Source organism: Orcinus orca, chromosome 11, assembly GCF_937001465.1.
Source record: "Orcinus orca chromosome 11, mOrcOrc1.1, whole genome shotgun sequence".
Lineage (NCBI taxonomy): Eukaryota > Metazoa > Chordata > Mammalia > Artiodactyla > Delphinidae > Orcinus > Orcinus orca.
In genome coordinates this window covers 41,895,561-41,907,493 of record NC_064569.1, presented here as the reverse complement: position 1 = coordinate 41,907,493, position 11,933 = coordinate 41,895,561, and the positions used below count along the sequence as shown (strand labels likewise).

Genomic DNA, 11,933 nt, shown 5'->3' with positions numbered 1-11,933 from the left:
CTTTGAGCACACACTGTATTTATCGAGGCTCTATTATGCGCTAGCGTTGGGCAAGAAATAAAGCAGTGAGTAAGACAGGAGAGGTCCCTGAGTCCTGCTGTATGGAGTGTATATCCTAACGGGGAAGGGAGCCAGGCAAAACCCAAAACCCATCCGGTCGAGACAGTTTCAGAAGGGGGTGAGTAGTATGATGGAAATAAAACAAGGCTCTATCAAAGCAGAGGGTGCGACAGTATTTTAGACCAGATGGGACGGCCTTGGGGAGGCCACACTGAGTACCAAAGGAGTCAGCTATGGACAGAGCAAGTGCAGAGACCCCAAGGGCAGGGCATCTGAAGTGTACCGTGGGCAAAGTGGCCAGAGCAGGGAGCGAGAGGGGAGGCAAGCAAACGAGGCAGGCAGGAGTCAGATATCCCTGCGTAAGAGCTGGAATCTTATACTAGGAGTGATGGGAAGCTTTGAGGAGTTCTAGAGCAATGAGTGACCAGTGATTGGGCCTGTCACAGGTTGGGTGGGTGATGGCTAAGGTCTCCTAAGCAGGAGACCCCAGACCCCTGGGAGAAAGGATGCCAAGCAGTTGTTTACACAAGGATAGTTCAGAAGTATAGAGGAGCCTTGACCCCACCAGTTGTGGTATTTGGGGAGGGAAGTTCTAGATACATTAAACATGAGACCCAAGTTCTGAAGGGGTGTGGGGCCTCTAGTTCAGGCCCATACATGTAAGTTAAACTCTCCCAGTCTGTTTCCCTGGCTGCAAGCTCCGAGTAAATTAGATGTAAAATATTGTGTGTGTGTGTGTGTGTGTGTGTGTGTCTGTGCGTGCGCACGCATGCTGGGGGTCGGGGTGGTGGAGTCAGAGCTTGCCCGAGCCCAACCCTCCCCCTCGGGCAGTCACCACACTGACACAGATGCAAAAAACCGTCAATTTTATACAGTCTGTGGTTCAGAAGCAACAATATGCAAAACGGTGGAACAGTCTGTGCTGCCCCCATCCCCCCAAAACAGGCCCATTCCTGTCCCCCAAGGGGCAGAGGACCCAGGACCCCTGCCGGGCAAGACCCCACTTAGTTACAGGCTCCTGGGAGGGGCCAAGCCCTTAGGGGTCAAGGCTGGGAGGGAGAGGGACCAGCGCTGGTTAACTGGAACTATGTCTGTGGGGGGATGGGGAAGCGACTGGGCATAGGCCATTTCTCCCCAAGGCCAAGGGTGGGGAGCAAGTAAAGCTGAGGAGAGGGCTTCGTGGGGCAGGGTCCTCTCACCCGGAGAAGGGGTTTTCTTGGACACCCCACAAGGCACTACTGACCCAGATGTAGGATGGCACGCCCCATCTTTGGCCCCGGAACCTCTCCCAACCCCGAGCTCGCCTAGCTCTCCGTGCCCACCTCCCGCTGTGGTTCTGGGGAGGAGTAAAGGGGCCTGGGGCTCGGGTTCATTCACCACTCTGCACAAGCCAGGAAGGCAGGCCAGCTGGGGCTGGCGAGGACCCTCTCCCGCCGCCTTGGGCTCCCGGAGTCTCCGCGGCCAGGCGCCCGCCCCCGCCCCCTTTTTGCACTGGCTGGAAAGAATAAATAAATAAATACCTTCCCCCGCCCGCCCCCGCCCCTACAGCTGGCTCTCCTCCTCCTCCAGGGAGCGGTTGAGTCCGGGGATGAACTTGAGCAGCCGCCGGCGGAAGCTGCGGTACTTGGTTTTGCGCAGGCCGGGGCCGCACAGGGCCTGCTCGCGGGCCTCAGTCCAGAGAGCGCTCGGCGCGCCCACGCCGCCGCCGCCGCCGCCCCCGGGGCCCGCGCACCGCACGCTGGCGCTGCGGCTCAGCACCGCCCGGGGCCCTGGGGTCGGAGCGTCGGCGGGGCCCAGGCCGGGCGCGCGCGCGGGGGGCGGGGGCGGCGGGGGCTCAGGCGGTTCAGCGCCCCCGAAGAAGCACGTGTGGTAGACGGCGTCGTCCGCGTCGCCCCCGGCCCGCCGCGCGCCGCCGCGGGAGCCCCCGGGGGCGGCCAGCAGAGGCCCGAAGGGCAGTGAGCCCGGGAGCAGGCCCGCACCGTACAGGCTGGAGCGCACGGACTCCAGCGTGTCATAGATGCTCGGGTCCTTCACCACGAGGCCTGCCGGGGCAGAAGACACGAGGGAGGGCCGTCAGAGGGCACGGGTAGGAGACCTCAGCTCCTTCCTGTTGACCATCTGTGTGGCCCTTGGGCAAGTCACAACCTTGAACCTCACTTCGCTTGTCTGTAAAACAGGAATTATACACTCAGATGCTTAGGAGGGTCACTTATGACACAAGAGCCACGGAAGGGGTCTGAAACAAACTCGTGGAGCCTTCCTGTTCCCATCTGTGAAATGGAGATGGTGCTATCTCGTACTTTCCTTCAGGGAACAACTGTGAGAATGAACTAAAAATGTGTGTGCACCAGCCTGGGGCAGCACTGTACCCAAAGTAGTAGCTCAACAAACCTTTCTTCACTTTGGAGGGGGAAGTAACCCACTAGTTCTGCGGGGGAAGCAGGAATGGGGGTATCAGTAGGGGTGCAAGTGGCCCTTCACACACCCCTCATCTACTCACCGTGCACCAGCCGCTGCTCCTGCACCATTAGGGACCTGTATTCTCCCCACTTCTCATACAGGGTTTGCTGTAAGAGACACGCCCCGCCTCACTGTCAGGAGCTAGCAAGAAACTAGCAGGAGGTGGGTACAGACTGAGGGATCAGGGAGTACACAGAAGAAACCCTAAGGTTAAAAGGAGGTTCAGGACTTCCCTGGTGGCGCAGTGGTTAACAATCCGCCTGCCGGTGCAGGGGATGCGGATTCCAGCCCTGGTCTGTGAAGATCCCACATGCCGCCGAGCAGCTAAGCCCGTGCCTCACAACTACTGAGCCTGTGCTCTAGAGCCTGCGAGCCACAACTACTGAGCCCGCGTGCCACAACTACTGAAGCCTGCACGCCTAGAGCCCGTGCCCCGCAACAAGAGAAGCCAACGCAATGAGAAGCCCGCGCACAGCAATGAAGAGCAGCCCCCGCTTGCTGCAACTAGAGAAAGGCCGCGCGCAGCAACGAAGACCCAACGCAGCCAAAAAAATAAATAAATAAAATAAAAGGAGGTTCAAGCAGATAAACGACCCCTAAAAAAGAGTGCGGCCGGTAGGGGCAGGGGCTTGGGAAGAGGAGGGTGGCGACTGGATGTTATCTGGGCTGCTTTACCTTCAGGTACTGCAGACGAGCCTCCAGTTCCGCCTTCCGAATTGATGTCCCGTACAGAGTTTCCAGTCTGAGGAGGTTGGGGAATCAAAGGTTGAGTGGGCCCACAGGGTGGGGAAACACTGAGAGAAGCTGAGCTCAGGAATCCCTCAGGGACCGCGGCACTTGGACGTACCTGAGAACGTTGCCAGACGCCTTAATGATGTCAACAATTTCCCGATGCCGGATGCCTTCCACGTTCAGGCCGTTGACACTAGCGATGGTGTCCCCTGCCAGGCAGAGAGGGGATCAGAATCTGCTCCACGGGGCATGTGGAAGAATTCCAGCCACCTTCGCCAGAAAGGGTAGGGGTAATGACCCCACAAAATTCTCCTGAACTCCCTACCCCCAGTCATGGTTCTGGGGAGATCATGTCCAGGCCCGGCACCCCAGCAGAGGGGCCAAGGCCCTCAGACACCCACATTCTCACCTCACTCTCAGGAAGCTCTGTCCTCAAAGGCTGAGCCCTCCAGGCAAGCCTGGGCTGCCCCCAGAGCTGGTTATTTTGGTCCAGCCCACAGGCTGTCATGACACCCAGCCGAGACAGGAAGGGGGCAGGGTGAGAAGCACCAAGCTGGGAACTAACACCGGCCCCAGGCATAAGAAGCCTCAGCTCTGATACCCTGGGCCACTGCAGAGCCCCCTGACCTCAGGCAGAGCAGGGCACCATCTCCGAGGGCCCATTTCCCATCTGGAAAAGGGGGTGTGGACCCCTGCGGAGGCTACCATGGCGATTAGGAGGGAGGGTGGATGTGAAACTACTTTGCAAAGTTGCAATATACCACTTAGCTACCAGGGGCTGCTGGTAAATAGGCAGGGAGGTAAGGGCTTAGGGAAGGAAATGGTGACAGGACTGGGTGGGGGTCAGTTGGCTGTCCCTTCCTGGGACTTGGGACTCTAGATTTGGCCAATTCGAAGGGTCTCCTACCAGTGGCACCATTTCCTTGTTAGAGGAAGTATCACAGGTACCCCAGTGTGGGGCCAGGTTGGGAGCAAGACAGACCCTGATTCTCGATATCAAGCAGATCTAATGGAGTGGTTCCACCCCACCTCCTGCCCACGCTGGACTGCCAGATCGCCAGGGGGAGGAAAAACAGCGGCACCAACACCTGCCATTTACCAGGCCCTGGCTCTGTGCCCAGGGGATTCCCTCACCACGCTGACGTGAGGACATGGTATTGCCCCCAATTTGCAGATGGCACTGCTCAGCATCACACAGTAAATGGCAAATTTGCCTAAGTCCAATCCATGCTTCTTTCTGGCCTTCTCAAAATAGGAGGAGGAAGGGAAATTGTTTTCAGAAGAGATTTCTTACCCCCTCTGCTTGGGAGTAAGGTCATACCCCTCTTCCCAGAGCCCTGTGTCCCGGGTTCACGCCCCACCTGGTGTGAGCCCAGCCAGCTGGGCAGGGCTGGACTCATGAACCCGGCAGACAAAGGTCACCATCTCCACGCGCTGCTCCTCCCGGTGGTGAAGGCCATAAGTCTGTAATAAACAAGGGGACCCTCAGCCCAGCGGTGGGGCGAGATCCATCCAGCCCTCTGACCAGCCTCCCAAGCCGTCCCTCCCTCTGCACTCAGCTTCTCCCACCTGGATCTCAAAGCCGAAGGTCTGGTTCTCCTCCTTCTCCAAAGTCAGCACTTTCCTGCAGGAGACACAGGGGCCATCTCATCAAGACTGTCAGGACTAAAAGGAGCTTGCCAGTCCCATAGCATGGCCCCCCGCTAGAGCTGGGAGTCTGCTCTGGTACATCCAGGCAGGGTTCACTGTCTCCAGTGACAAGTCACACTCATCACAGGTTGTCGGAATGTCCTTCTCCCATTCGCAGCTGAAATCAGCTTCATTGAGCCACACAGCATCAACCCAGCCCCTGGTGGGGGAGGCACGGGGACAGCTGACCCCCAGAGCCGGTGGACTAGCTGAGTTTTTCAGCCACACTCCCAGCTTTCTAGTGAGCCCCAGAATACTACTTACTGACTTAGCTGAGGCCCCAAATTCGGCCACAGCCTGGAGCACCGTCCGCTGCAGAGCCCTGGGGAGAGGGCTGGCCCCACCCCCAGAGGCCAGTCACGAGGCTGAGCCCAGACCACAGCTGCTCCTCCCAGCTGCGGTGAGGCCAGCCCACCAGATGTGAGGGCTGGGGGGAGGGGAGCCTCGAGGCCGCCCCTTCCCGCACTGCAGGCCTGCCCACTGGACACAATGGTCTGGAGTAGCTCCAGATTCTCGTCTGCTGGGGGAGCCCAGAGTTTCCTCTGCCCACCCCCACACCCCCTTCCTTCCCGCCCAGCCAGAGGCAGAGTTAAAGCAGCCTGCAAAGGCCCCTTCAAGCCTCAGGGCCTCAGAAAGGCCCTGGAGACCCAGGCCTCTCAGTGCCCAACCTGACCCACATACCCCCCAAACGCTGAGCGGCAACTCCCCGCCCCAGCCTGAGCTCCTCCCTACTTTGAACGCAGGGCTTTCCCCCTCTACACGTATTGGGGCGGGAATCAGGGTGACTTCTGTGTCTACTCCAGTGCTCTCTGGTTTTCTGGGAGGGTTGGCAAACTTTTTCTGCAAAGGGTCAGACAGTAAATATTTTAGCCTTTCTTTTCGAGACCTAAATTATTTGACAGCCTCCGTCCTATATTGTTCTTTGTTTTTATTTGTACGACCCTTTCGAAACATAAAAACAACTCTTGGCTGAAGGCCAGTCTGGCCGGCGGGCCACAGTCTGCCGATCATTTTGGAAGAAGCCACGCCCAAATCAGGATGGGACCTGGGGCAGAGTGGGGCCTGAGTCAGCACCTACTTCTGCCCTCACCTCAGACCCTGCCTAAGAGGCCACCACAGGACAGGACCAGCAGAGGACTGAGATTTTGGGTGCAGGGGCAGACAGACTGGAGCAGCTGGACGTAGCCTGGCCATGGTTTGGGCCCTCGGAGTTTGCTGGGCTGGGAGGGCTCAGGGTAGCCCCGAAGACTTCCTGCTTCCCTCCTCCCAGATCCAGATCTCTCCGGGGAGGGGTAACTGGCAGGGACTGGGGGTGGGTTGAGGAGCACCTGATGACTCAAAAGTCCCTATCTCCTTCCTCTGCCACCCCCTTCACACAGCCCACACCTCCACCTGCCCCTCATTCCTAGCAAGGGTGCTGTGCTGAGAGGGTGGGAGAGTGACTCCCCCCTGGCTGGGCTGAGATGCTGTGTCGTGCTGCCCCCAACCCAGCGCCTCACCCTTTTGGACCAGGGCAGGGGCTGCGGTAATGGTGACTCACCGCTGCTGTTCGGGACTCTGGCTGAGGTTCTTCCAGCGCAGTCCCGAGCCCTGGGTGGGAAGGAGAGTCAGGAAGGAGCAGGTGAGAGGGAGCTACCCTGGAGCAGATGGTGAGAGCCCTCCTTTGGGGGTTTCTCACCTGGGCTCTGGCCCTAGACCCAGCACCCCACTTTCTGTTGCCTGTGTGTCCGGCCCCAGCTCCACACTTACTCTGGTGCTGGCGTAGCTATCTGCAGAGTGCCACCACCAGCACCATTCCACAGCTTTCTCCCTAAGCTCTATCCCCACAGCCGGAGGACTGTGGGGGCACAACAGTCTCCCGGGTTCCAGATGCATGAACCTCTAAGCCCTGTGCTGGTTCCCAACCTGGAGGGTAGGGGGTTTCATTACTCTAGATAGAACAGTCTCCACCCCCAGGGTGCACGTCTGCGGCGGCTCAGGCCCCCTAGACCCCACAAGCTGAAGCAGGGGCTCTTCCCAGCTGTTATTCAAGGAAGATCAGGGGGCCCCTGGGCTTGCCTATGAAAACACTCCAGAGGCCCCTGGGCCGGTCAGGTCTCTCCTAATTTCTCATTCACACAGAGTGGCTCGGGGGAGCCGGGGTCAGAGGCCCAGGTCTGGAGGGCTGGACTCTCAGCCTGAACATGGAAAGGCAGGGGACAGAGGGGCCCAGCCTCCTCCCTCAAAGTAGACTGTTTCAGGGACCAACTATGGATTCCAGCTGCAGGTGGCCAACTGTGCCCAGCTCCACCTGGGTCTCTCAACATTGCCATATATTTTGTTGCTTTCTGGGACAAAAACGAACAAAAAAACAAAACCTTGGATCTCAAACTTGTCCATAAGTCTCACTATACTTAAGGAGAGACATTGGGAGGTTTTTTTTTTTTTTTTTTTGGCATGGCGGATGACAGAGCTGAGGGTCCCTACCTCTTTTGGGTCCTTGAGAAACTAAAGCAGTCTCTCTCCCTCCCTAAATTATTGATCCTTGGAAGAAGCCCAGTGTCAGACCAGCCCTTGTCCTGTGTGCCCCAAACAGCCCAGGGCCTTCCTGGTCGGTGCCCTTGTTAACCCTCCCCCCAGGCTGCCCCAAGGCCAGGAAGAGAAGGAAGCCCTCCTTCTCCAGAACCAAAGATTGGCCTCAGGGGTGGGGACAGTTCCCAAATGGGCCAGGGAGGAAGGACTGGGCCGCAGAGAGAGACCCCTTTGTCTTTCCACCCGATTTTCATAAAATGCAAATTCTCAACAAGCTGTTCATTGTGTTGGGGGGAGCCAGGGGCCAGGGGGAGAGGAGGGGAGCTGAGCTGGGAAAGGCCACCAGCCCCCTCTCCTTAACCTGGGTCTTGAGTTCCCCTTTCTGAGTGCTCGGGTCCCCCTCAGGCCAGAGGAAGAGCCCGGCGCAGGGGGAGACTCAAAGGGCGGGCGCGGCCCGCATCCTTCCTGCCCCGCAGGCGCCCTGCGACCCCTCCCACCGCGTCCGGTCGCGGCTGACTTCCAGGGAGCGGTGGCCTCGAGCCCCGCACCTCAGACGCAGGGCAAGGCGGCAGGCCCCGAGTCCAGGAATCCGGGCGTCCCCTCGGAAGGGTCGGCGGCGCCGCACGCACTTCCCCCGCTAGAAGGCACGCGGCGCGTCCGCCGCCCTCCCCACCTGGAACCCGCAGACTCTCAACTTGACTGGGCGAGCGGCGGGACCCCAGCCCGAGGCCTCCCCGCTCTCACGGGAGAAGCCCGGGCGAGGCGTCCTGGGGACCTCGAGACGTCTGGACGCGGGGAGGCGGGGCTCGGGGGTGGCCGAAGACCATCTAGGGCGAGGGGAAGGGGACCTGGGGAGGCGGCAGGAAGGAGAGCAGCGAGACGGGGCGGGGGCGCATGGGGAGTGGAGAGCCGCCAGGTCGGGGGCGGCGTGGAGCCGGGGTCGCGGGTATGGGGGATTGCTCCTTCTGAGCAGAGGATCGAGGGGACCCAGCAGGATCTGAACGTGTCCGTGGGGGATCAGCGGGCTGGAGAGGAATGGGGGAACTCGGGGACCCCAGGAGAATGGTGTGGGGGTCGGCAGGCGCGAATGGGGGCTGCTGCGGGTTGCGCGGGTCCTGAGGAAGGGACCCCGGAGGGTACCGAGAGCCGGGCGGGGGGCCGCGGGAGTTGGGGGGGATACGCACCTTTCGGCGGGGCAGGGTACCCCCGGACACGGCGAGCGCGCGATACAGCTCGGCCGGGTGATAGTCCTCCAGCGCCGCGTACAGCTCGTCCCCGGGGGTCCCAGGGCAGGCGGCTGCGGCAGGGGGGCCCGAGGCCGGGGTCGGGGTCGGAGGGGCTGGAGCAGCTTCCGAGTCCGGGGCCGGGGCAGCGGGGTCTGGGGTGGCCGCCGCCTCCTCTTTCTGCTGCAGCTTCCTGAGTCGGCGGAGGGTCATGGCTCCGGCGCCCCTCGGAGGCGGCGCTCGCTCCGCGCGGCGGGGCAGGCGGCGACTCGGGGATGCCAGCCGGGAGGGTGGTGTGTCGCCTCCCTTTATAGGCTCGGGGGATCGGGGCGGGCGGGGAGCGGCCTCGCGGGGCCTCGCCCCCCGCACGGCCGGCTCCGCCCCCCCGGGGGGGGCAGCTGTCCCGGAGCCCCGCCCACAGCTCTCGAGGCATGCCAGGCTGGGGAAACTCTTGGGGACCGGAGTGCTCAATAGGGGGGAAAGCTAGCCTCAGAGGGGAGGGGGGTCCAGGCCATCGGGGGGCGGAGCATAGGTCTCCGTGATACCTGAGGGACGGGGAGCCTGTGAAGGGGCTTGTGCACGAGATTTGAAAATTTAGGGATGGATATCTTTGGAGATTCAAGCAGTCTGGCCGTGGAGCGACCGTAGGAGTCCTTAGGAGGAGGTTTGGAGGCCGCCCAGAGTAAGATTCTAGGAGACCCAAGAGGCTGCAGGAGACTTTAGGCAAGGAGAGGGAGGCAGGGGGAGGGGTGAGGTCCCTGATGGGAGGGAAGAGATGGCCCTGAACTAACTGTGCAGAAGCCGCTAGGGAGTGAAAGGGTCCAGGATTTCCCCCTTACCCAGCTGTCCCAGAAGAGTTCAAAGAGGCTGCCTCTCCTTCCCATGTCATGGGGAAAGGGAAGAGGGGGTAACCCAAAAAGTAGTAGGCTTAATTCTGGCCTGTCCCCTCAGAAGGTCAGGAGTTGTTCCTCCTGGATAAACCTTTCCTCACCTCCTGATGTTGGAGCTCAGGTATCCTTTTCCCAGCCGATACATCCTTACTGTGGGGGTTGACTCGCGGCAGGGGATGTGACCGCGCTGAGTGGGTGCTCAGGGTTGGGGGATGGTGCTCAGCCATTATCTGACCTTTTTTGGGGAGCATCTTCCCCCCACCCCCGGCTGTGTTGCTGGTGGCTGCCAGGCCATGGGAGAGGTGGGAATGGCCCAGCTGTCGTCAGTGGTACCCGAATAAGAAGTGAGAGGAGGAAGTGGAAGGCCAGGTCTGGCATCTAAAGAGTGGCCAGCCACCGCAGGGCGTCAGCATCACAAGCTGGGGGCTCCACATCCCGACGTCTGCCACTGAACAGAAGCCAGGAATGTCCACATTGTCCCCTCCTCCAGTGTTCCCAAATCCGTTATGCCTTTACAGCTGACATTTATTGTGCGGTGCACACTGTTCTGTGTAATCTTTTACATCTTCTACATCCATGAATGAATTCATTTGGTCTTTATAACAACTCTATGAAAACAGATACCATTATCATCCCTTACAGAGGAGGAAACTGAGGCCCAGAGAGGTTAAGTAACTTGCTTTAGGTCACTCAGTGGCAGAGCTGATTCGAACCTGGGCAGTCTGGTTGCAGAGCTTGCAATCTAACCACCGTGTGATGCTGTCTTCCGCTGTTCTTCATTCACCCTATGTTGAAGCCCTGCTCCGGGCCAGGTTACAGAGGCTCTTGGTCAGGTAGGGAGTGATACACGCACCGGTGCTGTGTTAGATGCATGGCCTGCGGAGTACAGAGGGGCTAGTGGCCCATCAGCCTGGGGAGGCCAGGAAAGGCTTTCTGTCTCCTGTCTCTCTCAGTCCATGGGTCTGTCTCCGTCTTCTTGCTTCCTAGTCCCCTTGACTCCGTCTGTGTCTTCCCCACCCCCAGGCCCCTGGGGCCCCAGCCCCTACAGGAGGTGTGTGTGGGGGGGTGCTTCTTCACCCTGCAGTGATTACACAAGTCCAGATGGCAGGATGCTCGTTGGGTGGGGGGCAGGGGGTGGACTGGGGACTGCCACGAACCAAGTGCTAGCTCCCTTAGTGCCTTCCTCTCCCTCCTCCCACCTTCCCCCTTGGCATCACCAAGTGGCCATCAGCTGAGGGGCCGAGGGGGCGTTGGTGGGGAAACACGGGACTCTATTGTGAAGCATTAGCACAGATGGACCCCTGGACCGTCTGCTGCCTGCTCCTGACAGACGGCATCTGCAGCGGGGGTGGGGATGGGGAGGCGGGCAAAGGCAGCAGAGCCAATGGTTTCTATCCTCCTCACTCTGTGCTTACTCATGCAGGGACCCTCAAAAGGGCATCTTGTAAGCTCTTCCGTACCGCCACCCCACCTATCCCAGAGGCTTACCTAAGGGACACCTCCTCGCCTGAAACCTGGAGGAGCAGACACCACAGGTGTCACAGCACCTGTGTCTGCCAGCCCTGTTGAGACATTCCTCCTTCAGACTGACGTGGAGACAGAGACTGCCCATCAGTATCCAGGCCAGTCTGCCTCCCGACCTCCAAGTCAGAGAACAGCACCAGAGAAGTGAAGCTTACACCAGTTTCCGCCTCCTGCCAGGCAGGGCACCCTAGAGAACCCCAGAGTAAAGGTGGGCCCAGGAGATGCAATTTCTGTCACGTTCATTGCATGATTTCCTCAAACCCTAGAACTTCAGAGCTGGGAAGGGCCCCGTGGGCCGGAAAGGACACCAAGCGGTCCAAGTCCTTATTCAACGGAGGAGGCGAACTGAAGCCGACCAGGGAGGGAAAGACGGTGGCAGAACAGGCACTAGAACCCACTAGAGCCCAGGTCTCCTGACTCTGGAGACCATTTAACTCAGCTGCTGGTAGCTCCCGCTGAGAGCTCAGAGACCCGCGCCTGCTTCCTCCTCCCAATCTTCCCAGTTTCTCCAGGGAGGTGATGGAGAGCCCAGGATGCCACACTGTGGGGTGGTGGTGCCCTCTGGTGGCCATGAGTCTCAGAAAATCTTCAAATCAGACTCCGAAGGGCTGTCTGGCTGGTGCTAGGCCCCCTCCTGGAATCCCAGCCAGGTTTAAGGAGTCCCCAGAGCTCCTCTCTGGCCTGAGATGGTCTGTGTTCAGCTGAGACACCAAGCCCCGCTTCGGTCACTGCGTTCTGGAGTTTTACACCTGTTAGGAAGTTGTGTGTTTGTCACCCAGCAGCAGGTGACACTGCTCAGTGAGAGGGCAGACAGCTGGTGGGCTTCCTCCATGCAGGAACCTGC

The 11,933-nt window shown here is 59.8% G+C and overlaps 1 protein-coding gene across 3 annotated transcripts; it reads right to left on the bottom strand.

The window, feature by feature from the left end:
* Positions 1-909: 909 nt before the first annotated feature.
* Positions 910-9,465, bottom strand: TAMALIN (trafficking regulator and scaffold protein tamalin). Of its 3 annotated transcripts, XM_049694129.1 has the most exons (10): positions 8,637-8,720; positions 6,482-6,531; positions 5,674-5,781; positions 5,206-5,275; positions 4,822-4,876; positions 4,614-4,716; positions 3,368-3,461; positions 3,196-3,262; positions 2,561-2,627; positions 910-2,102 (listed from the first exon to the last, which is right to left on the bottom strand). In XM_049694129.1, exons 6-10 carry the CDS (start codon positions 4,675-4,677, stop codon positions 1,603-1,605), a joined length of 792 nt encoding a protein of 263 aa, XP_049550086.1. In that variant the 5' UTR covers positions 4,678-4,716; positions 4,822-4,876; positions 5,206-5,275; positions 5,674-5,781; positions 6,482-6,531; positions 8,637-8,720; the 3' UTR covers positions 910-1,602. The 3 variants fall into 3 exon arrangements, with proteins under 3 accessions (XP_049550086.1, XP_049550087.1, XP_033292145.2); XM_049694130.1 differs by lacking the exon at positions 5,206-5,275 and having other exon boundaries at positions 8,637-8,726; XM_033436254.2 differs by lacking the exons at positions 5,206-5,275; positions 5,674-5,781 and having other exon boundaries at positions 8,637-9,465.
* Positions 9,466-11,933: the final 2,468 nt, after the last annotated feature.